The sequence below is a fragment of the Anabas testudineus genome, chromosome 5, assembly GCF_900324465.2.
Source record: "Anabas testudineus chromosome 5, fAnaTes1.2, whole genome shotgun sequence".
Classification (NCBI taxonomy): Eukaryota; Metazoa; Chordata; class Actinopteri; order Anabantiformes; family Anabantidae; genus Anabas; species Anabas testudineus.
In genome coordinates this window covers 15,148,579-15,169,019 of record NC_046614.1, presented here as the reverse complement: position 1 = coordinate 15,169,019, position 20,441 = coordinate 15,148,579, and the positions used below count along the sequence as shown (strand labels likewise).

The 20,441-nt window shown below is 39.5% G+C and overlaps 3 protein-coding genes across 5 annotated transcripts in view; 2 read left to right on the top strand and 1 right to left on the bottom strand.

The window, feature by feature from the left end:
* Positions 1-4,907, top strand: part of cacna2d2a (calcium channel, voltage-dependent, alpha 2/delta subunit 2a) — a 126,695-nt gene extending 121,788 nt beyond the window's left edge. For both annotated transcript variants that reach the window (XM_026346891.1, XM_026346890.1), the window contains 2 exons: positions 104-186; positions 899-4,907. In XM_026346891.1, coding sequence (XP_026202676.1) covers positions 104-186; positions 899-1,021 — 206 coding nt within the window. In that variant the 3' untranslated portion in view covers positions 1,022-4,907. The remainder of the gene's footprint in view (positions 1-103; positions 187-898) is intronic.
* On the bottom strand, positions 4,846-8,598 carry abhd14b (abhydrolase domain containing 14B). 2 transcript variants are annotated; one of them, XM_026346896.1, is made up of 4 exons: positions 8,469-8,598; positions 7,513-7,727; positions 6,463-6,704; positions 4,846-5,899 (listed from the first exon to the last, which is right to left on the bottom strand). In XM_026346896.1, the coding sequence occupies exons 2-4, from the start codon at positions 7,724-7,726 to the stop codon at positions 5,720-5,722; spliced, it is 636 nt and encodes a 211-aa protein (XP_026202681.1). In that variant the 5' UTR covers position 7,727; positions 8,469-8,598; the 3' UTR covers positions 4,846-5,719. The 2 variants fall into 2 exon arrangements, with proteins under 2 accessions (XP_026202681.1, XP_026202680.1); XM_026346895.1 differs by having other exon boundaries at positions 8,479-8,596.
* Positions 8,599-9,038: 440 nt separating this feature from the next.
* On the top strand, positions 9,039-19,604 carry mst1 (macrophage stimulating 1). Its single transcript, XM_026346894.1, has 18 exons — positions 9,039-9,087; positions 9,607-9,751; positions 10,542-10,657; positions 10,740-10,854; positions 10,939-11,075; positions 11,427-11,547; positions 11,727-11,845; positions 13,060-13,234; positions 13,694-13,824; positions 15,011-15,113; positions 15,646-15,782; positions 15,873-15,905; positions 16,015-16,129; positions 16,220-16,297; positions 16,655-16,801; positions 16,931-17,037; positions 17,267-17,406; positions 18,021-19,604. The coding sequence occupies exons 1-18, from the start codon at positions 9,039-9,041 to the stop codon at positions 18,180-18,182; spliced, it is 2,130 nt and encodes a 709-aa protein (XP_026202679.1). The 3' UTR covers positions 18,183-19,604.
* Positions 19,605-20,441: the final 837 nt, after the last annotated feature.

Here is a 20,441-nt window from a genome sequence, read left to right as displayed (position 1 = left end):
AGGAATAAGGGCGTGGGTGGATGATGAAACATTGCACAAAAGAGGAAATGGAAAAAATCAAGAAAAAAGGTTTTAATTTTTCCTCAATTGAGTCATTTTCCAGTCAAGGAGGATAATCCGTGTGAAGAAATGGCCGTGGCACGTTATCGAAAAGGACCGTCCACCTGCTTTGACAACAACATCGCTGTAAGAGTTTCAGACACAATATCTACAATGCAGTTAATTAAATAAAACAAGAATAGATTCTAATAACGTAACCAAGCTAGTGAGGTAAAAATCATGAAACTAAAGATGTTGTTACCATCAGTAATTTCAGTCAGCTTATGTTTTTTATCCTACATTGAATCATGGTCAGTTTATTTTGATTTTGGTCGTATCGTCCACATGCTGCAATTATTTTTTTGTCTTTAAAGGGACAGTTCAACATTTTGGTAAACACACTCATTTCTTGCTACATCAAATTGAGAATACTGCAACTTGTCATTTTTTACATTTTTTAAGCTTTAAATAACAGGCGATGCAGCTTTCATTCATTACCCGTATGCCCGACTTCATTTTTACTATAAAGACATAAGAGCAGTTCTTTACCAGATGGAAATTAATTAACGTATTTCCTAAAATGCCAAACTGTTCATGTCATAATACAAAACTCAAACATGTAGATTAAAAGCTGTTTGAGGTGGTGTACCCTCCCTCTTCTTGTTGTAAACTGATTCACAGTGTTACAGATGCTATGAGAGAATGAAATGTCCAGGATACTGTCAGGTAGTGAGAGAGGTTCCCCAGTAGTAGGTCCAAATTAGCCTGTTGACAGATAAATATCTGGTTTCCATAAACATGGAGTATTAAACACGTATCATATGTACTGACTGAATATGACTTGTTGTCGTTTCCCCAGGAGAACACATCGGACTGTGGGCGAGGCTACTCTTTCGGTCCGTCTCTCTACACATTACTGCTCATTCAGCTGCTTCTGCTTTATCCAGCCATCAGCCCCCACATTCACTCTCTACTACATTAATCCTATTTTCCTCCACTTATCCTCCCTTTAGTCCTCCCAAGCTTCTATCCCGTCCTAAAACCCTCCGTCCTCTCCCCCCCACCCCGCCATGCCCCTATGCCCTCCCCCTGATATAGTCATAGGTAATAATGGGACTTCCCATCACAGCAAGCTGGAAGCCCTGAGTGTCGCGCTACCCAGCTCGCTTCAGTTTGTGTCGCTTAGTGACAACTGCCGGACGTGTGTCCTCAGCCAGTTAACCTCCATCGGCAGGAAGAGGTGGTGCTACCAAACCACCTGGATCATCAGAAACAACGTCTGAAAAGAGAAAGAAAATCCCCCATGACCACTACACCGCCCTCGACATCCAGGCAAGGGAGGGGGGGGATAAGGACACATCGATGTCCCCGTCACAAACCTCCCACCTCACAGACTGGAGAGTTGAGGTTGTGCGTCTACTTTCACCTCTGTCAGTCAGACAGGCGGTGGGACTTCTGCTTCTCTCCTGCATCTCAGAGTCTCGCTGCTCTGTCATTCGCCTCTTATCAGAGGCTGTGGACCATTCAGTCACTAATAGCCACCATCAAAGAAAAATAACAAGAAAAAAAAAAAAAGAACTGTCAAGTATACAAAATGTCAAGTGTAATGCTGAAGTGATGAGTATTCCAAACATACAGTATATTTAGGTTTTAATATGAAAAAGGAAGTTGTTAGGTGTTAACTTAAAAAGACATGAATTAATTTATGCACTATATCTACTTGCCAAAATGAGATAGGCTTTCATGTGGTCTTATTTTTATAGCCAAAACACGAAGAGGAAATGGCTTCTGATTTAGATTTAGGATAAACCGTGAGAAGAAGCGGAGAGAAGCTCAGAAACTGAACGCTGATTCATTTCGTGCAGCTCCTAATTACAGATTATTGCTTTTAAAAGAGGTCCACTGAGGATTATTGTAATTACATGATGATAATCGCATTTCTTGAAGTGCTTTTTTCTGATATTTACTATTCAAGGCTAGTGCTATCTGGCTTCAGCACTGCTGACAGCTGTACGAATCAGTGTTCGGCTCCTGCTTGTCTGGTCAGGAGCATTGTTGGTGTCGTGTAGTATTATCCTTTATGATCAATCAACCATTCTGACCTCTGGTTTAGACTGATGTTAAAAAAATAACAAAACAAGAGAAAAAAAAAAAAACAAGAAATCCCTGCACTCTTTGATGCGAAAGCTCACCTCTGCCAATCCTCATGAGGCTTCTCCAGTAATCTCTCCCTACCCTCCTAGATACAGTTTGTACATGTGCTTTACTTCTGTTCACACAACAGACACATCAAGATCTCTGCCTCATGACCGTCTCATAGTTGCAGGTGTTTTCTTTATTTAATTTAGTTTTTTAATTCATTTTCTTTTTTTTTTGGCGGGGCTTTGACTGATGCTGTTGAAACGTCAAAAACCATTCGCTGCTGGGGGATAGGGGCTTATCAACATTTCCAACTAAAGTGCAGTAGAGGCCACTAAATATGGTGATCACGTACAGGTGTAGTCTGGCTGTAATCCATCACAGTTTGTCATCTGATTATTACAATGTGTGAAAAGTCATTTAGACTCCCATGTTTAGGAGCCGCTCTGTTTCATAGTGCCTTGATGCACTTTGTTTTGGAACCCATTGGCTGCATAAGAGTAGAGCTACTGTATAGTACCTTTATATAGCATCCATCTTTGAAGCTTTGGATAACACAGGTGAGATTATATCCACCGGCTATAGAAATAGCTTCACACAGAACTATCACGCTGACTGGCTCTAGCTTAATGTACAGTATTTGCTCTTGTGGGTTACACCTCCTAAGAGCCACCTGACTGCCATCATATGGAGTTACTATACTGTTCCTTTACAAAGCCATGTATAGAGCTACAATACACTTTCAGTAAACAGCGACTTCACTGGCCATAGAGGGGCACCTGACTGCTATAGTTCTGCCTGAATCGTATGTTTGCGTGTGGATGTATGTGTGTTAGTTGGCGCTAAAAAACTAAAAACCCTCAATGGGAATGTTGTTTGAATGGGGGACGACAGTTGTGGTAGCATAGCTGTTTTTTTCCAGTTCTTATGTTGCAACAGACAAAATCCAGTGTTGTTGTGGAGACAAAAAAAAAGGGATTTTACTGAAAACAAAAAGAATCAATTTTTAATCATCAGTCTGCCTAAATAGAAATCGGAGCAGAGGTGTCTGAAAGAATGTGTAGTTCATTTGTCTTTTCTGTTTCAAATGCAACCTAGTTAACAAAGCCTCTCTAAATGCCTTAGTATTACACATTACAGAGCTCGGATGTTTCTTCATTTTCACGCACACTCCTCGACACAAATAGATCCTCCAAAATATTCACTCCTCTGGTTCTCTTGGTGTTCTGCAGTAGGTACCATAGTGAGCTCTAATTTTATATTTTTACATCTTGGAATGACTCATTATTGATCGATGCCTGTTTGATTAAATGCTTGAAAGCTAGTGGGAGTTTTTCAATTTCAAAAGCCTCCGACCTTCGATCTTCGCCACCCACCCAAAACTTGCTGTATTACTTAGGTGGGAAGATTGACGCAACAATCGGAACCTTAACACACTGTACAGTTCTTGGTACTATTTGATGTTACAAATACATGCTAGCACAGTAACTGCAGCGCGGCTCTGAACAAATTGGACTCGCAAAATAATGAAACAAAAGACTTACAAATTCCAAATTTCAATATGCGTATTTACAATTTGGCTCTTTTCAGTGTAGGTTGTGGGCCGGGTCATGTGATGCTTGGTGCAGTTTTACTTTTCTGGCATTTGTTTGTCTCTGTCCTGTGCCATTAATTCTGTCTGTATTTCCCTATTTCCACTGTCTGTAAATGAACGCTACACGTGCCTGTGGAAATGTACCCCCTGCAACTTCCTCTCTTTTCCTGACTTTGTATGCAGTCTCACACATATTCGTAAATGTCTAGGCCTACAGTTTGTGCACCTGCACCCAGACATAATGTACACACACATAAGCAAACATGTAATGGCACTTATTAATGCCCAGCTGGGAGATGTCAAGCACCAGGCAGAAGTAAGCCACGGACGTCGCTTCCCAGGAGTTTTTTTTGTGAGCAGGCGGGATGTTAGAGGCAAGCTCAGGGAGTGGGTCTCCACAGAGCAGCACAGGCCTGTCAAACAGAAGGTCATGGAGGAGTCATGTAGTGACATCTGTGTGCGAATCCCAACGGAAAATGTCTTCTAAAGGGGCACACGTGTGATTTTTGTGGTTTGACAGATTTACTTTTGCCAAAAAAAGAAAAAATAGAAAAACTGGAGCAGCTTGGGGGATGAGATGGAGGGGGTCCGCTTTACGACACGGCCCTGAAATAAGTAAAGGAGGGTTTTTATGAAGCCCCCCTCCTGACCCTCGCTGCATCTGTGTTGGTGCGTCTCTGTGGGAAAGACACGTGTGTATGTGATTCTGTAGTCTGTAGTCTGGTGCTATGTGACCATGTTTGACAAGTGTGTGGAAAAAAATAACACTTAGAGAAAAAAAAAAAGAGTAAAATCAGTCAAATTTTAAGTGAAGTTTAAAATAATATATAGGAATACAGCACTGTTGAAGTTTGAGAAATGAAGTCAAAATGTTTATTTAGTTTTTACTTTTTTGTTGTTTTGTTTTTTTTTTTTTTCTTGTACGTGTGTGAGTGTGAATGTTTGTGTGTGTGGACGATGTCACTCCTTCTTTTCTGGGCACTGGTCCATGTCACTCCATTCTTTTGTACAGATGAAGCTAAAAAGAAGAGGGCAAAATTTGTAAAATATTGTGTCTGTGACTCCTTGTAAAATATTTTCAAATTGTTTATTACAGAGAATCAGTTATTAAATAATGTTCATATTTTTCACTTCATTTCGGCGTGTGGTGCGTTTTTCAGTCAAACACAGCCGGGCAGTTTTTATAAAACAGTATTAAAGGAGAATCGTACATAACGTGCATTTCTCACAGATATACATACAGGTATTAATCAAAACCTGGACATCCCTTTAGTGTGCTATAATTGTTATTACTGTATTTAGGGAAATTCACTCGTCCTCTCCTAAAGAGATTAGATGAAAAGATTGATACCACTATAATCACTGTACAGTAAATATGAAGCTACTGCCAGCAGCTGACTAATTTAGCTTCCCACAAAATCTGGAAATGGGGAAACAGCTGGTCTAATTATGTCAAACATTAGCTAAATTCATCTACTACCTGCTTTAAAGCACAGGAGGTAACATGTAGTGTCTTGGATATTCAAGCCATACAAAACCCAAACTATGAAAACAATCTGTTTTATGGGGGACTATGTTCCAGTTGTGTGATGCTACAGCTACAGACCTCCACTCAAAAGAGATGTTTTATGACAAATTAATGCAGAAAACAATGAAATTCCAAAAGGTTCACATACTTTTTCTTGTCACTGTATATACACAGTTTATCAGTGTCAATGGTGGTATCAATCTTTTCATCTCACCAGGAAGTTAAACAAAGCAGATCGCTGGACTTTACCCGTTACAGAAGATTTCTAGTTTCATTACCGACATTATTAAAAAGTCAGACAGGAGGTGAAGTGTGGCATAAATTTATACTGAATTAATAATGTGTTTATTCATGTGGATCATTTATGTGTGATTATGTTGTTAAGGATCTCTCCACTGATACACAGCGTTACATGAGAATCACAGCGTCTTAAGGAAGTCTGTGAGCGCTTTGTGCCAGGTGTCCGGGTCATCCAGGTAACATGGGTGACCCGCTCCTTTCATCACCACCACGCGGTGATTGGCCAGATTGCTCAGGTTGCGAAGCGACAATTCTCCCATCTGAGTGTCCTGGTCACCGTAAATGATCAGCGAAGGGACCTGGAGGAGACAAAAATAAAAATAACTTTGTCCTTTTGTCCAATTTAGACAAAATGTCCTACGAACTAACTATTTTTGAGCATAATTAAACCCTTTACAACTCTCAGGCAGACACTATATTACTCCCAGATTTACTCTGGACTGGTCACCTCTAAACTTTATAGGAGTTATCATTGAACAAAAACACTTGCAGTGTGGGCAGAAACTACATCACACCACACATCTACAGGTTCTGCACAGCCAGATGTGATGTGTTATCAGAGTGATCCTGTTATCACGATCACACATTTAACTCTGATTCCATCACACTGATGTCGTCAGGGTTACTTTAAAGCCATCAAAGTCATTGTACAACTGCTTTCATACTTTCAACATGACCCATCGTGACCTGTACGTGTCAAATAAAAGTAGTGGTGCATAAAATAAAGAATAAAAGAGCATAAAAATTCAGTTTGACATCTAAGAAATTATATTTTGAAACAGACTAGGGTTGGATGGAGGCCAGTGATGTTAGAAACTGGACTTACAGGCAGACACTGAAGCATTTAAAAAGCAGACTGTACCTTTACACTCTGATACTGCTCTGCTGTGAATTTGTCAGTACAGATGGGAGCCACGGGAACGTAGCCTCGCACCAGGGCCTGGTGTTGCATTAAGAAGGGGAGAGAGTACATCCCACTGAGGGATGGGCTGATCACCACCACCGGGCTCAGGTTCAGCTGCTCACACACCTCCTTCAGGAACCCAGCGGGGGCCAGTTCCCCAACTGGTGCCGGGGGCTCTGCTGACTTGGACTGGCCAAGTCCTGTGGACAGACAGAGAGAGGGGAGGAGCACAGCAGACTAATGAAGGCGTGAGCAAAGAAGACAACACTTTGAAGCATGGTTAGATTTACTTGAATGCAGAATCTCTAACAAATAAGTAGCAGTTCAAGGGTTATTTATATTGCACACAAATGAAGAAACCAACCAGTACCAGGTTTAACACGGACGTGTGGGAGAGTTGATAAGGGCACGGAGGAAGGGATATGATAAAAAGAAATGTAATTAGTGTAATTTGGTCAGTATGACACACAGTCAGCGGTTCTGGTAACAGTGGTGATTTTGAAACACAGGCCACAGGAACAATGCAATTTGCATCAAAAATAGCGCTCGCCCTCTGAGTCATACCTGAACTGACAAACATGATGCAGATATTTTAGGGTTCACTGTGCCACATACTTTCCAGGGATGTCATTATACAATTACCTAAATCTGCTTAGCAATGCAACAACTCCGGTTGTTAAAAGTCCAGAACTTGAGGATCATCGTGTTTCTAAGTTTTCTCGAGCATCAAAGTACTTCAGCGTGACAATAGTGCAATTAGATAAATTGACTGCAATAAAGTTGGATATTTACAACAGCCAGTGACAAATGACATTTTATAAGATATATATTTGAAGCAAAGTCACAATTATTCACTTTAAGTTTTATTTACCAGACCCTCAGATTAGAGGCATCAAATTCCAACAACCAGACCCTGTGGATGTGAGGCTGTTGGACCCGTTGGAGGTCCATTAATCCAGACTTGTGTGAAGTAGCGAAGAAGGCCAAGTTTGTTCCCCTCAGACTCACCTGGCAGGTCGATAGCCACTGCACGGCAGCCTGCTTTGGCCAGAGTCTCTAAAGTGCCGATGTTGAGCCAGTTTTCTGACGAGAAACGGATGCCGTGGAGGAGTAGAACTGACATCTTCGCGTCCCCTGTGGCAGGTTCGCTTTGTCTGTAGAAGAGTGGGGCTTTGCAGCTCTGCACCTGCACACTGCCCTCTGTCATCTTAACAGCTGACATCCTGAAAATCACAAAAACGAATCAGACCAACTTATAAAATATAAGATCAATTTATTGTTGTATTTGAAACCTCACAGATTTCCTTCACTTTAAATAGCAAATTTCTGTTGATATAGATAAATATATACACACAGATGTGTCAATAGTAAAGATGCATTTTTGTTGCTCTAATGGCTAAAGTGCATTACATAATCTTGAAGTATAAAAGATTTCAGGCAAAAGAAAAACTACACAAATAAAATGCAGACGATTTGTGTAAGTGAAGGGTTTTTAAAATATATATATTTTATATTCCACTAATATTTGTGCACTGGGAATCTTTCATAATTGTAATAATACAGTACCGCAGTGCTCAGATCTAAAGGTTATATTACATTAGGTCGTGTTTTTAATGTTGGCCTGTGGCTGAGGTGACTTCAAGTAACTCCGCACACACCCTCGTCTTCTTCTGGCACAGTTTCAACCAAAGTTAATCATTACAAGTCACATTCATCGCCATGACTTCGCCTTTTTGTGCGTGATATTCCAGTTTCTCCTGCGACTCCCCGTTTAAATAATGGACCTCTAATTGTAATAAATCACTTGACGCTTTGTTCAGTCCGCAATTGGATTAAAAGTCTGTTGTCGGATGAAAGTTGAAACACTGCGATCAAAGTCCACATGAGATCATTTTATTTGTAATATCGAGCTCCTCTCAGTACTTTTGCTCTTCATCACAAACACGATAAGACAAATAATCCACCTCTTGTTACCTGACAGCTCCGGCTGATAGTTCAACTGCGCTGAAAGCAGTGGACAACAGTGGACAACAGTTGCGTCTGGAATCAGCTGTAGTTTCACTTTATTTCCCGGAAAAAAACAGAAGAGACACAGAAAAAACCCTCTGGAAATTATTCTACTGACGTCTAGCGTCTGAGGGGAGAATTGGCTTTTTAAATAACACTTTTTTTTTTTTTTTTTTTTTTTGTGCAGACCACACTGCTGTCGAGGATGTTTGAGTGTCCATGTGCCACCGCTGATTAATGATTAATGCACCTATTGATTGTCTGTTTTTAGGGGGGTTACTCTGTTTGAGTAAAGGCTCAGTGGCCTGTTGGGCTTCAGTCAGGACTTTCTGTGTTTCCTGCGTCCACTTCCAGACTCCTTCATACTTTATGTTTGTTCTTTGATCACATTGACCTGATGAGAAGACGTTTTTATCCTTCAGTCCTGAAACAAATCACATTACCAGAGGATCTCACTGTGTGGACATACCTCCATCTAGAATTATAAAAGAGGAGAATAAAGAGTTTTTACCTTCAGACAACAAACAATGAAGCAGTTTCTGGCCTGTTTTCTTCTGGCACTCGGACTGGTCACTGGTAAGAAGATGTAATGATCCCTGTCTTTAATTTAAACAGACTTATGATTATTGATTTTCTGTGTTGTTGTTGTTGTTTTAAAATGCATTTTGGAGGCAGACTTAGTATATTCTTAAGAGAGTTGCTGTCTGTAATAATGTAAAACAGTGAATGAGCAACAAACCTAAACAATAAATCATTTTCAATTTGGTATTTTTGTAAGTACTCAGATTGTTATGTAATTAATTTGAGTTCTGTTTATATACCAGCAGTTGTAGTGGCGGGGGATTGTTTCAGTAACCAGTTGTGCTTTTTCTGGTCTCACAAACCTGTGGTTGTGTCTTCGTCCAAAGGTTATATGTGAGCAGGCTCATGCCCAAATGTTGCAGCTGGTGCCAGTGAGCACCTGCACTCCAGTTTAAACTGGAACTGCACAGATACAGATATTGATAGATACAGATATAGAAACATGTATAGATACACAAGTCCAGGAGGTCAGCCAGCTGAAACTGTGGTTCTGGCTGTGTCATAAATAAATAGGGTACCGCAGTCCTCTGAATGACTTCCAACGCTCCGAGGGCAGAGAGCTGGTTCCTACCTCCTGGAACTCAGCACGGGTGTCGTCGTTACCGGGTCTGAACCTGGAGGATTGTGCTACGCGCTGCTCACAGTCGCAGGACTGCAGGTATCAACCACGAAGCCAACAGCACATTAACAGAACATCAGTGGCATCAGGGGAAGACCCCATTCATTGATAAGACCAAAAGCTCCTTCTTGAGTTTGCGAAACAGCCTCAGAACCTGTTTGTGAGCTTTCAGTCGTATCACATGAGATTTATCACCACACAGAGTTTCCTCAGTCAAGAAAAATGTTTACATTTTCCATTTATCTGACTATTTCAACTAGTCATGTTAGTTAAGTAAGTTTCTTCTCATTTAATTTCACTTGAATCCTTCAATTTAAATTATATGTCCAGTTTAAACACACACACACACACACACACACTGCTCATGATGGGATTTTTTGTAGTGAAGTCCAATGGGGCAGGAAATGTGAGCAGTCAGATGATCAGATGTTCAGACATGTTATAAACAAATCAAGTTTAACAAGATTATGTAAACCACTTTATGGTAATGGAGCACAAATACTCTTAATAATCCCTCATTGCACAGAAAAACTGTGTGCATGCTATTCATTATTCTGCCATTAATTCTTCTGGTTTCCACGTTACTAATACTGAGTTGAGTCCGTAAATGCTTTGAGTCAGAAGCTGGTCACTAAGTAGACGATTTTTTCTGCTTGATCTTGTAAATCCAGGTACACCTGGGACATGATTGCCTGGGATAATCAAACTAACTTTCTCACTGCTCATGTTTCTTGCCCCATTTGACTTCGCTTTCACAGATCTTTTGAATGCAAATCCTAGTTTGTAACAGTTAGTTTGAATTGTCCCTGTGAAATATTGTTGTCTGCAGAGCGTTCAACTACGAGACTCGTCCCACTGTCACCTGTAAACACCTGCCCTGGGTGGGCGATGGCAGCAATGCAGAGGTGAAGAGAAACGTAAACTGTGACCTGTACGAGAAGAAAGGTAAGTGTGTAAGATTCTCTCGTACGACATTACAAACATCAGCACTGGAGTTGTTTGATTGTTTTGTTTTTATTTATTTAAGTGTATGTCAGGAAATGTATCGTGGGTAAAGGGGAGGACTACAGAGGGAAAGTTTTCACCACAAAAAGTGGCCTCACCTGCCAACAGTGGTGGTCCAAGTTTCCTCATGATCACAGGTGAATAATGATTAGAAGTATTGTTCTCGGCGTCTGAATACACCAGTGATCGATGGCAAAAACGATTTTTTCCGTTTGTCTCAGGTGGATTCCCTCACCTGCTAATGGCCTGGAGTTGAATTACTGCAGAAATCCAGATGGGGATCGTATCGGTCCGTGGTGCTACACCACAGATCCTGAACGACGCTACGAAAGCTGCAATATCCCCCAGTGCAAAGATGGTACATGCTATAAATACCCATGCTGAGTAAAGCTTTATTTATGGGTCCCATAATGTCTGAATAATTTAAAGAAAACATATAATATAAAATCTTATCTTAAATAGAAATCTTTAAGGTAAGAAGTTTTTAAAGAAAGGATTGTGAATATCACACGTGTTAAAGTGTTTTAATAGTTTTAAGAAATGTCCTTGAAAGAATGACTTAACTTTTAAACTCAAGCAGCTATATGTATTTTTTATTTCTATTGTGAATGTTTATTATACGTTACATGTTATACGAAACATGCTGTAAAAGAAAGTGTTTTTTTGTGGTCTTACCTTGACTCTGTGTTTGTGATTTGATCATTTGCAGAGGTATGTATGACATGTAACGGAGAGGACTACAGAGGGCAGGTTGACCACACTGTAAACGGCAGAGAATGTCAGAGATGGGACCAGCAGTATCCTCATCAACATATCTACCAGCCTGAAAAGTACTCATGCATTCATTACTATATCACCTGGCATGTTTCTAATTCACCTTAAACAGATGAATAATCCAAACGTATGTGTGTAACTGTACACTTTTTGTTATTGGGATCAGTCCCCATCTTGACTGTTTAAGCTGTATTTTCTCTTGTGGACATGAAAAAAGGCTCACATGTGTTTTCAGGTACCCTGATAAGAGTTTGGATGATAACTACTGCCGTAATCCTGATGCCTCCCCGGTGCCCTGGTGTTACACCACAGACGCTGAGGTGGAGCGAGAGAACTGCGAGATCAGCAAGTGCAGTAAGATGCTGCTTTGTTATAGTGTAGCAGTGCTATTAGCAGCAATAAGGCTATAAGTTTAATTGTTTGTCAAATTAACATTACTAATTACTTTAGTATATCACAGCATAGGTTTAGATCTTGTTGATTGTCGTTTTCCCTCTTTTGTTTCTGTTGCTTGTTCCCTCCTGGCAACACAGAGGACACGTGCACTAAATTGAGTCGATTCCTGTGGCATTGGGAGTCACAGTGGAATTAAAGAGTCTCATTAAGTCGCTGTAATTAAATTTAGAGAAATCACCTTTTTGTTGTTGTGCAAATGACTTCCCAAATCGTCAGAGATTTCGGAATTGCCCCAATGATCCTCTTTGATTTAAGGGTAAATGTGCTTAAAGTGGGCAGATGTTTGTCAGGAAGTCAAGCACTGCATTGTCTCACAGGGTTTCAGGTTAATTAAAGGGTAATTAAAATGCTTTTGATGATTTAATTTCTTTTTCGTGTGACTCACATCAGTTTCCACTTAGTTTCTGTGAGTTTTTACTGTGGTATGGCAGGTACTATTATTTCATATATACATAAAAAAAATATATATATATATATATATATATATATATATATATATATATATATATATATATATATGTGTGGGTATCATAGAAGCTAGTTGGTACTTTTCACACAAACCACACTGCACTTTGTTTGAAATGTGGTTTATTTGTTACAAAATTATATATAAATTAAATCGGTTTATTTGAATTGTAACTACTTTTAAGCTGCGGCTACTATGTTGAGTGAATATTTTATCAATTATATGCAAAACAGACATGAACACTAAACCTCTAAATTTAGAACATGAATAAATAAATAAATAAGCCAAATAGGCCATATGTGTTTTCTCCAAAATTTCAACATCAGTTGTGCAACACTGGGATTTTTACTTAGAGCAGAGATCACTATAGACTGAATGTGTATAAGATAGCACCATCTTGTGGTGTAGCCAGAATAATAAACACAGTTCAGAAATCATTTCTTTAGATCATAATCATCAGCAAAGGAAATAATAATAAGAAAAACTTATATTATGGCTACAAGAGGAGTAAGATTTATGATATACAGTAATATAACTTACTAATATAACCAATAGTCAGGCTCAATGTACACACACGTATCCGTCTACCTCTGTTTCAGATTGTACCACTAATTTATTTCCTCTTTTATTTACTCCTTCTCTGCAGCTGAGGTTCGTGCTGAGAAACGGCAACGCTCCAGCTTCACCACCAACTGTTTCCGTGGCCGTGGGGAAGATTACAGAGGTAAAGTCAATGAGACAACATCAGGCATCCCGTGTCAGCGGTGGGACGCACAATTTCCTCATGAGCATCCCTTCTACCCAAACACATATGAATGCAAGTAAGTATGCAAAAATATGGTACAACTACAAGAAAGTGAAGTTGAGTATGTTGGAGTTTATCCTGCACTCACTGCCTGATACTTTGAAAGTGTTCTGTTTTCCATGAATATTAATGTCAAGATGTCACTGCAGTGAAATTTCTCCCCATCTTATTTCTCTGCTGACAGTTGACAGTAGACGATAAATCATCAGAAACTATGTTTAAAGGAGAGTCACTGTTTGAGTGACATTGTTGATAAGAAATGAATATTAAACTTATTTGTGACAAAAGCGATCAGTCATCATGCCAACAGTGATTACTAATTTTTCAATCATGCATTTTCAGTAGAAGTGTTGGTATAATATCTGTATATACAAATCAGATGGTCAAACACACCATGTCTGTGTAACAGATCATTTGGTGCATCAGTGATGAGCCAGTGCACTTTGTTTAAGCTGACTCTGTTGTTGCGCCACAGGGGTTTGGAGGAGAACTACTGTCGTAACCCAGATGGGTCGGAGGCTCCTTGGTGCTTCACATCTGTGCCAGAGATGAGAACTGCTCTCTGCCTACAGATCAAACGATGTGCAGACGATATAGAAGCTGAAGGTACGCCTCCATGTTGCTGAGTCGAGCAAAAACGGCCTGTGTCAGCATATGTAAATAAAGAGGCTAAGGTTAAGTTGTAGTGACCCGAACACCCTATGATTATTTACATGTAGCATTAAGAGGTCATAAATACAAGTATCCTCCAATGAAGCCCCGAGCCCTTTACAATTACGACTAATATATAACCTACAGTCTGTATATTTTGTCTTTCATTGTTGTTTTTAAAGCATATAAAGTATAATATTGTATAAGTATGTCTATATTAAATGTTACTGTAAATAGATAATCTGAGTCAAAATCCCATTTTTTAATTAGAACAAAATAAAAGTTGAAATTATGTTTCAAATCCCCACATTGCCATGATTTTAGTCCTGGTGGTCAAATACTGAATCGTTTTTAGAATGACTGTAAGCTTTACATTAGTCGCTTTAAAATAATGCAATCATACAGTGTAATGACTAATATAGAGTACATAATAATCCCCAATGACATGACCTCACTGTCTTCAATTACAGCTAAATAATTGGATAAGAATAGAGACATGGGATGTCCATATTTATTTATTTTTATTCAAATAGTAGAATATCACCACTGATTCTTATGGGATATCTGTGCAGCATTCAACACCATCTGTCCTCAGATCTTCAAACTAGACAAGAAAAAACTTCAACTTCAACAAGGAAATACACTGCCCATCCAAAACAAAAGTCTCCACCTGGATTTAACTATGCAAATAGGTATGCACCTCCCATTGGATAATTACTGCATGGATGGTTATTTTTCAACTGCAACAAGTTATTTAACTCTAACTGATGCAGTAAGTAGCTTCAAATTTTTTAAACAACCATGTCTGAAGACTGTGGTTGTGGTTGTGGAAAAGATGTGAAAAATTGTGTATTGTGAAAGTGTGGTCAAGGGAGCATGACACATCATTTTCACACATAGATTGGTCACCACAGAGTCCAGACCTTAACCTCATTGAGAATCTTTGGGATGTGATGGAGAAGACTTTGCGCAGCGGTCCGACTCTCCCATCATTAATACAAGATATTGGTGAAAAAACAACATATTAGTGTGAGTGTGTGACCTTTTTTTGGACGGGCAGTGTAGTAACTTCTTACTACTTTCACTGTGCCTCTTGATTAATTAGTTAAGGTCATGATTATAATGTATGTTTTTTTTCCAGATTGCTACCAAGAAAATGGAAAAAACTACAAGGGAATGGTTCGCAAGACCCGGAAGGGGATCACCTGCCAGAAATGGAATATCAACACACCTCACAGGACTAAGTACGCTGACCACTGAAGTGTTACAAAGATAGATGATTGTGTATCCAAGATCATAGTCTGTATTGCTTTGGAGAGATTTATGCTAGAAGAAAACTAAGGCTAGAGCAGATCCTACTTGTGCTTAAAGCTGTGTTGATTAGGTTTAGATAAACTTATTAAAACATTTTTGTACCAAGGGATTTTGTCCCCATCACATTTAAATGCAGAATGACTGCAGCAAGAAATGTGTTTCAGTGTTTGTATGAGCACATTAATATTGTGTAACATGTTTAAAACATGTATAAAATAAAATACATAAAAATTAGTGACTAATATAGACAGATAGATAGATAGAAGTCAGCAAACCAGGTCTGCAGAGATTAATGTACAGTATGCATACAGTTAGTATAGTTTCTTAGGGTGCTGCTAGCTAATTCATAAACCAATGGGACAGGAACTCAAACATTTTCAAAGATGAATGTTACTGCAATAAAATCAGCATTTGTGACATTTATTAAATACTTAAAGCTTTAAAATCTGATCAATTTTCCAGGATAAACCCGAGGACACATCCTGAGGCCAATCTGACAGAGAACTACTGTCGTAATCCAGATGGGGATCAGCATGGACCCTGGTGCTACACCACTGATCCCAAAACAGAGTTTGACTACTGTGCCATCAAACAGTGTGGTATAGATACCGAACTATGGCTTCCTTGTCTAGATCTATTCTTCCAGAGAATTATTAATGACTGATTTGTTTCTTAATGTTTTTAAACAGCTGGAGAGAAAGTGTCCCTGACTGAATCAGTTGGTTAGTCTCTGAATGAATGAAACAACATTTACAAGTTGACAACAAGACTCCACATATATTTTTACAATATTCCACCTTTCTTCTTCTTCATGTCTTTTTCTGAACACAGAGAAGATTGAGTTTAGTGAGTGTGGAAAGCGAGACGATCGCATCCCTAGGTCGAGGTTGCGGATTGTGAATGGGGTTCCAGGGAATTCCCCATGGACAGTGAGCCTCAGGGACAGGTGAGTCTGAGAGCTGAAGTCTCTTTGAGAGACACATGAACACCTGACTTGCTGTCCTGAGTAACATAAAATCGGACCTCTTGTGTGCAGGAAAGGAAAACATTTCTGTGGAGGATCCCTGGTAAATGCCAGATGGGTTATCAGCACCAAGCAGTGTTTCTCCTCCTGGTAAACCGATTGATTCGTTCTATTGATTTTCTTTTTTTTTTTTTGTAATTTTCAGATTATTTTATTTTATTTTGTACCATCAGAGGTTCATATTTGTGGTTTTGTTGTTAACAAGTGTTGGAGGGATTCCTGAGAAATGTATGTCTACTACAGGACAAACTGTATCACTGTCAGTGTCCATTAACCTTTGGAGGCAACATTTTAACTTTAATTTAAGTATCTACAAAACTAACACATTTTTTAACTGCTTCAAATGTAGTTTGTGTCAATTTGCAAAAGGTAGATGCTAAGCTGTAATGGTGTACAGTGTACTTTAAATTGTATTTCCTTTTGTATGTCCTCTGCATGGGTGTACAGCTACGTGGACCTGCCTGGGTACTCAGCCATGATGGGAACACTGTTTCGTGATCCACAAGAAGGAGAGCCTGGTGTGCAAACAATCCCCCTGACCAAGATCGTCTGTGGACCCTCGGAGTCTCAGCTGGTCATGCTACAACTGGAATAGTGTGTACTGTCAAGTGCCCCCAGCACATGCACACACACACACACACACACACACACACACACACACACACACATATGCACACTCAGACACACCCATCATGTCCCTCTGACTCTCTGTTCTTTCTGTAGCCCAGCCCAGTTCAATGAGCGTGTCTCTCAGATCTGCCTTCCTCCTGAGCGCTACATTGTAGCTGAGGAAACAAGCTGTGAGATTGCAGGATGGGGCGAGACAAGAGGCAAGTAGAATCTAGAAATGACAGAAATGATAGCTTGACATGGCATTTGCTACATACTGTGCTTGATGTTTATATTGTGATAATGACTAGCATGTTGTGTCTGCTGCTCTACTCTATTAGACCTTTGAGCAACAGATGCTGTTGCTATTTCCAGAATCCAAATCATTTTGTACCATTTCTCTAAATTCATTATCCACTAAATTGTTCCTCCTCATCAATGATTTTCAAGGCACTGGAGATGACACTGTCCTGAACGTGGCCCACGTTCCAGTTCTCAGTAACAAAGAATGCAACAAATACTTCAGAGGTCGTGTTCGTGAGAACGAGATGTGCACAAGCTCCTTCCAGGGTGGAGTAGGAGCCTGTGAGGTAGGTGACCATGCAAAAAAGCTTTACTGTTAATTATCAGATAAATATTTAGAGTTTTCATTTGAATCTGCAGTCTAGAAATGGTAGAGGGTAGAAAAAAGGTGCAGCAAGTGGCAAAGGTTCAGTTAAATGTAATTATGAAACATAGCTGAACTGCTGAGTCATCAGGATGTAACTGTATATTTATTGCAGTGTGCAATGTCGTTAAAGGAATAGTCAAATGTAATCTTTGCTTTCTTCCAGGAATATAGATTAGATTATTAATACCACTACAGGGGGTTAAAGTTTATTGATATCATCATCTGCAAGACAGAAAAGTGTGTTTCCCAAAATACCCTCATGTTCTTTAAATGACCATGAATGATGCTGTTACGATCTGAGAATTAATTCTTCAAACACTGATGGTGAAAAGAAATCTTTTGATGGTGAAATCGCTTTAAGCTAAGACTGTCCAGCTATTTATATGCCTCTATAAATCAAACACAGTCACCATTTGGATAATGGAGGTACACTAGACAAGATGTGACTGCAAGATGTTTCCAACCTCAGCAGTGACAGTCAGTCATAACAGAGACAAATAATGACTCCAGAGTGCTGTTCCTGTGTGTCTGCAGAGAGACTATGGAGGCCCTTTGGCGTGTCAGACCAGTGACTGCTGGGTACTTGAGGGTGTGATCATACCCATGAGGCGCTGTGGACACCCAGGGCAGCCCAACATCTTCATCCGTGTCTCTGTCTATGTGGACTGGATAAAGAAGGTCATGGAGATGGCTTAGAGACAAGGGACATATCCAACAAAGGAACTGATCAAAACCACTTTCAAACTTCTTGAACAGTTTTCTGTGGACACTTTTCTTCTTCATAGATATTTCTTTCTTACATTTATGTTTTAAGTAGTTTTAACACTTCATAAAAAGCTTTATAGGTAGACGTGCATGTTCATTCAACTATACCAGCAAACTCAGTCCAGTTACAGCTTATTTGAAGCAGCTACTACACTAGCTCCACTAGCCAGACTATATATATATATAAATACATACATACATATATGCATATATGCTGGCTGCAGAAGTAAAGTGCAAAACTACAGAGTGATGCAGAGATGATTTGTCATAGAAATGTACAGGTTGTTCAGTCGTAGCATGCATTTTCTGTAAGAGCTATTTATCTCTTCATATTATAAAAAGCACATTTTGATCAATCAGACATTGAAGCATTTCTACAATTTAACCAAATGTTTATGTACTGTCTATAAATGATGAATAGGAGTGCTGCAATTATTTGTTATTTATTAGACTAAAACATGCAGGGATAAAAACTACTACGGTCCCTACGTTTGAGCGTAGAGGAGCTAATTAACTTCCAATAACAGAGGAAGTTTGGGGGGTAGTGGGGAAGGGGTGGAGGGAGTTACAGCACAGTTCCCAGCATTCCCTGGAAATGCACCCTTTACCACAAAACTGTACACCTCCCCTCCTCTGCCTGGCATTGAATGGAACTCCAGAATACCTTCTTTGCCCCCAGCCTCTAAAGAAATCCCTCCTCTGCCTGTCTTTTGATGCCTGCCCCCACCTCTAAAGACATGCCTTTGTGCCTTATGCAGAACTGTATGCGCTGCACATTCTTTCTAGTTCTATAGGAGGATTTTTATAACCCGGTCCTGATGAGCCCACGGAATTCAGCTTAAATAAACCTCAAGATCAGAGTCCAACCGAATCTCCGACACACCAGCCTGCAGAAGGCTACTAAATGATCTCTCTAACACACACACAAAGACACACACACACACACAACTCCTCTCATAGATACAATCTCCCCTTTCTGTCTCTTATCAGCCGTTCTATCTTATCATTTTCTTTCTCTTAATTTTCTAACATTTTTTTTGTCTGGAACAATTAAAAGATACTGACATTTTATATATATATCTTTATATATAGTGCAGAAATAGAAAGTAAAAGGACTGAAGTGTAGACCATGTTCACCTCTACCTGATGATGGCCAATTATCTGTCTGCTGTTCGCGGTGTTTGAAAATGGCACCATTTGAAAATGGTTATGATTTTAGTGTCAGTCTGTTAACTTTCATTTAGTAATATTTATAGTGGATGACTAATCAAATTCATATATGACTACAAGTTCTGAGCAACTGCTGCTAAAAGCTTTCTGGGAAACCAGAGTAAAAAGTTTTAATAAATGCTGCTACACAAGTATGCAAATGTTTTCTTTGTTATCCTGTTTAGTGCATCTTACAGCAATGAGCTGACAAACCACGTGTAGGCTGTTTGAGAGAAACAGTTTGCATGTTCACATTTAGTGTTATGGGTTTAAATTCAATAACCCCGTTTTCACAAGACATTCAATTGCAGCGTGAATTACTGAATTACATAATGAAACCGACGGTGTAAACTGTTCGAGTTCCCTGCAACGTAAAGCTTTATATTTTGGTCTCATGCCAGCGCACTCACCTGACATGACTCCATGAGCGGTTCAGTATTAGCTGTCCCTGGAATGTCTATTCACTGTGGTTCAAAAATGTCCACGTGTAGTTCAGTTTTTGCAAACTTTGTTAAGGTTACTGCTTTAAAATCATGAAAACCACAAAGAAATGTTTATGGTAGAAGTTCAGCTGAGTGGATGTAGGATTCAGGGCATATATCTGAATATGCACCAGACTGGGAATAGATACTGTGAAACAGCATGTCCCCTGTTTGATTAGTGATTTTATTTATTTCATTAGTTGATAAATATGAATAATATATAAATCCTCAAACGAATAGGATAGAAACTAAAGGTTTATATATATATAATGTCCTGCTCATGCAGTCTACAGCCTATACATCTGTTTTTCACTGCAATCAGTTCATCAGTAACTGGAATCCAGTTTCCTCAAACAAACACACATCACACTGCTGCCGTGCACACGTCGTCCTCAGAAAACCCATTTGATATTTGTGCCTTTTATATCTCTAACGCTGTAGGTGGGGAGATAACAGCAGGGAGAGAGAGAGAGAGAGAGAGAGAGAGAGAGAGAGAGAG

Bases quoted from the DNA above. Each gene is read 5' to 3' on its own strand.
- abhd14b (XM_026346896.1), bottom strand. From the start codon at position 7,726: ATGTCAGCTGTTAAGATGACAGAGGGCAGTGTGCAGGTGCAGAGCTGC. The intron at 6,705-7,512 runs GTGAGTCTGAGG...GTCTGTCCACAG, and splicing joins AGTGGCTATCGACCTGCCAG to GACTTGGCCAGTCCAAGTCA. The intron at 5,900-6,462 runs GTACAGTCTGCT...TGTCTCCTCCAG, and splicing joins AGCAGTATCAGAGTGTAAAG to GTCCCTTCGCTGATCATTTA.
- mst1 (XM_026346894.1), top strand. From the start codon at position 9,039: ATGAAGCAGTTTCTGGCCTGTTTTCTTCTGGCACTCGGACTGGTCACT. The intron at 9,752-10,541 runs GTATCAACCACG...TGTTGTCTGCAG, and splicing joins TCACAGTCGCAGGACTGCAG to AGCGTTCAACTACGAGACTC. The intron at 10,855-10,938 runs GTGAATAATGAT...CGTTTGTCTCAG, and splicing joins AAGTTTCCTCATGATCACAG to GTGGATTCCCTCACCTGCTA.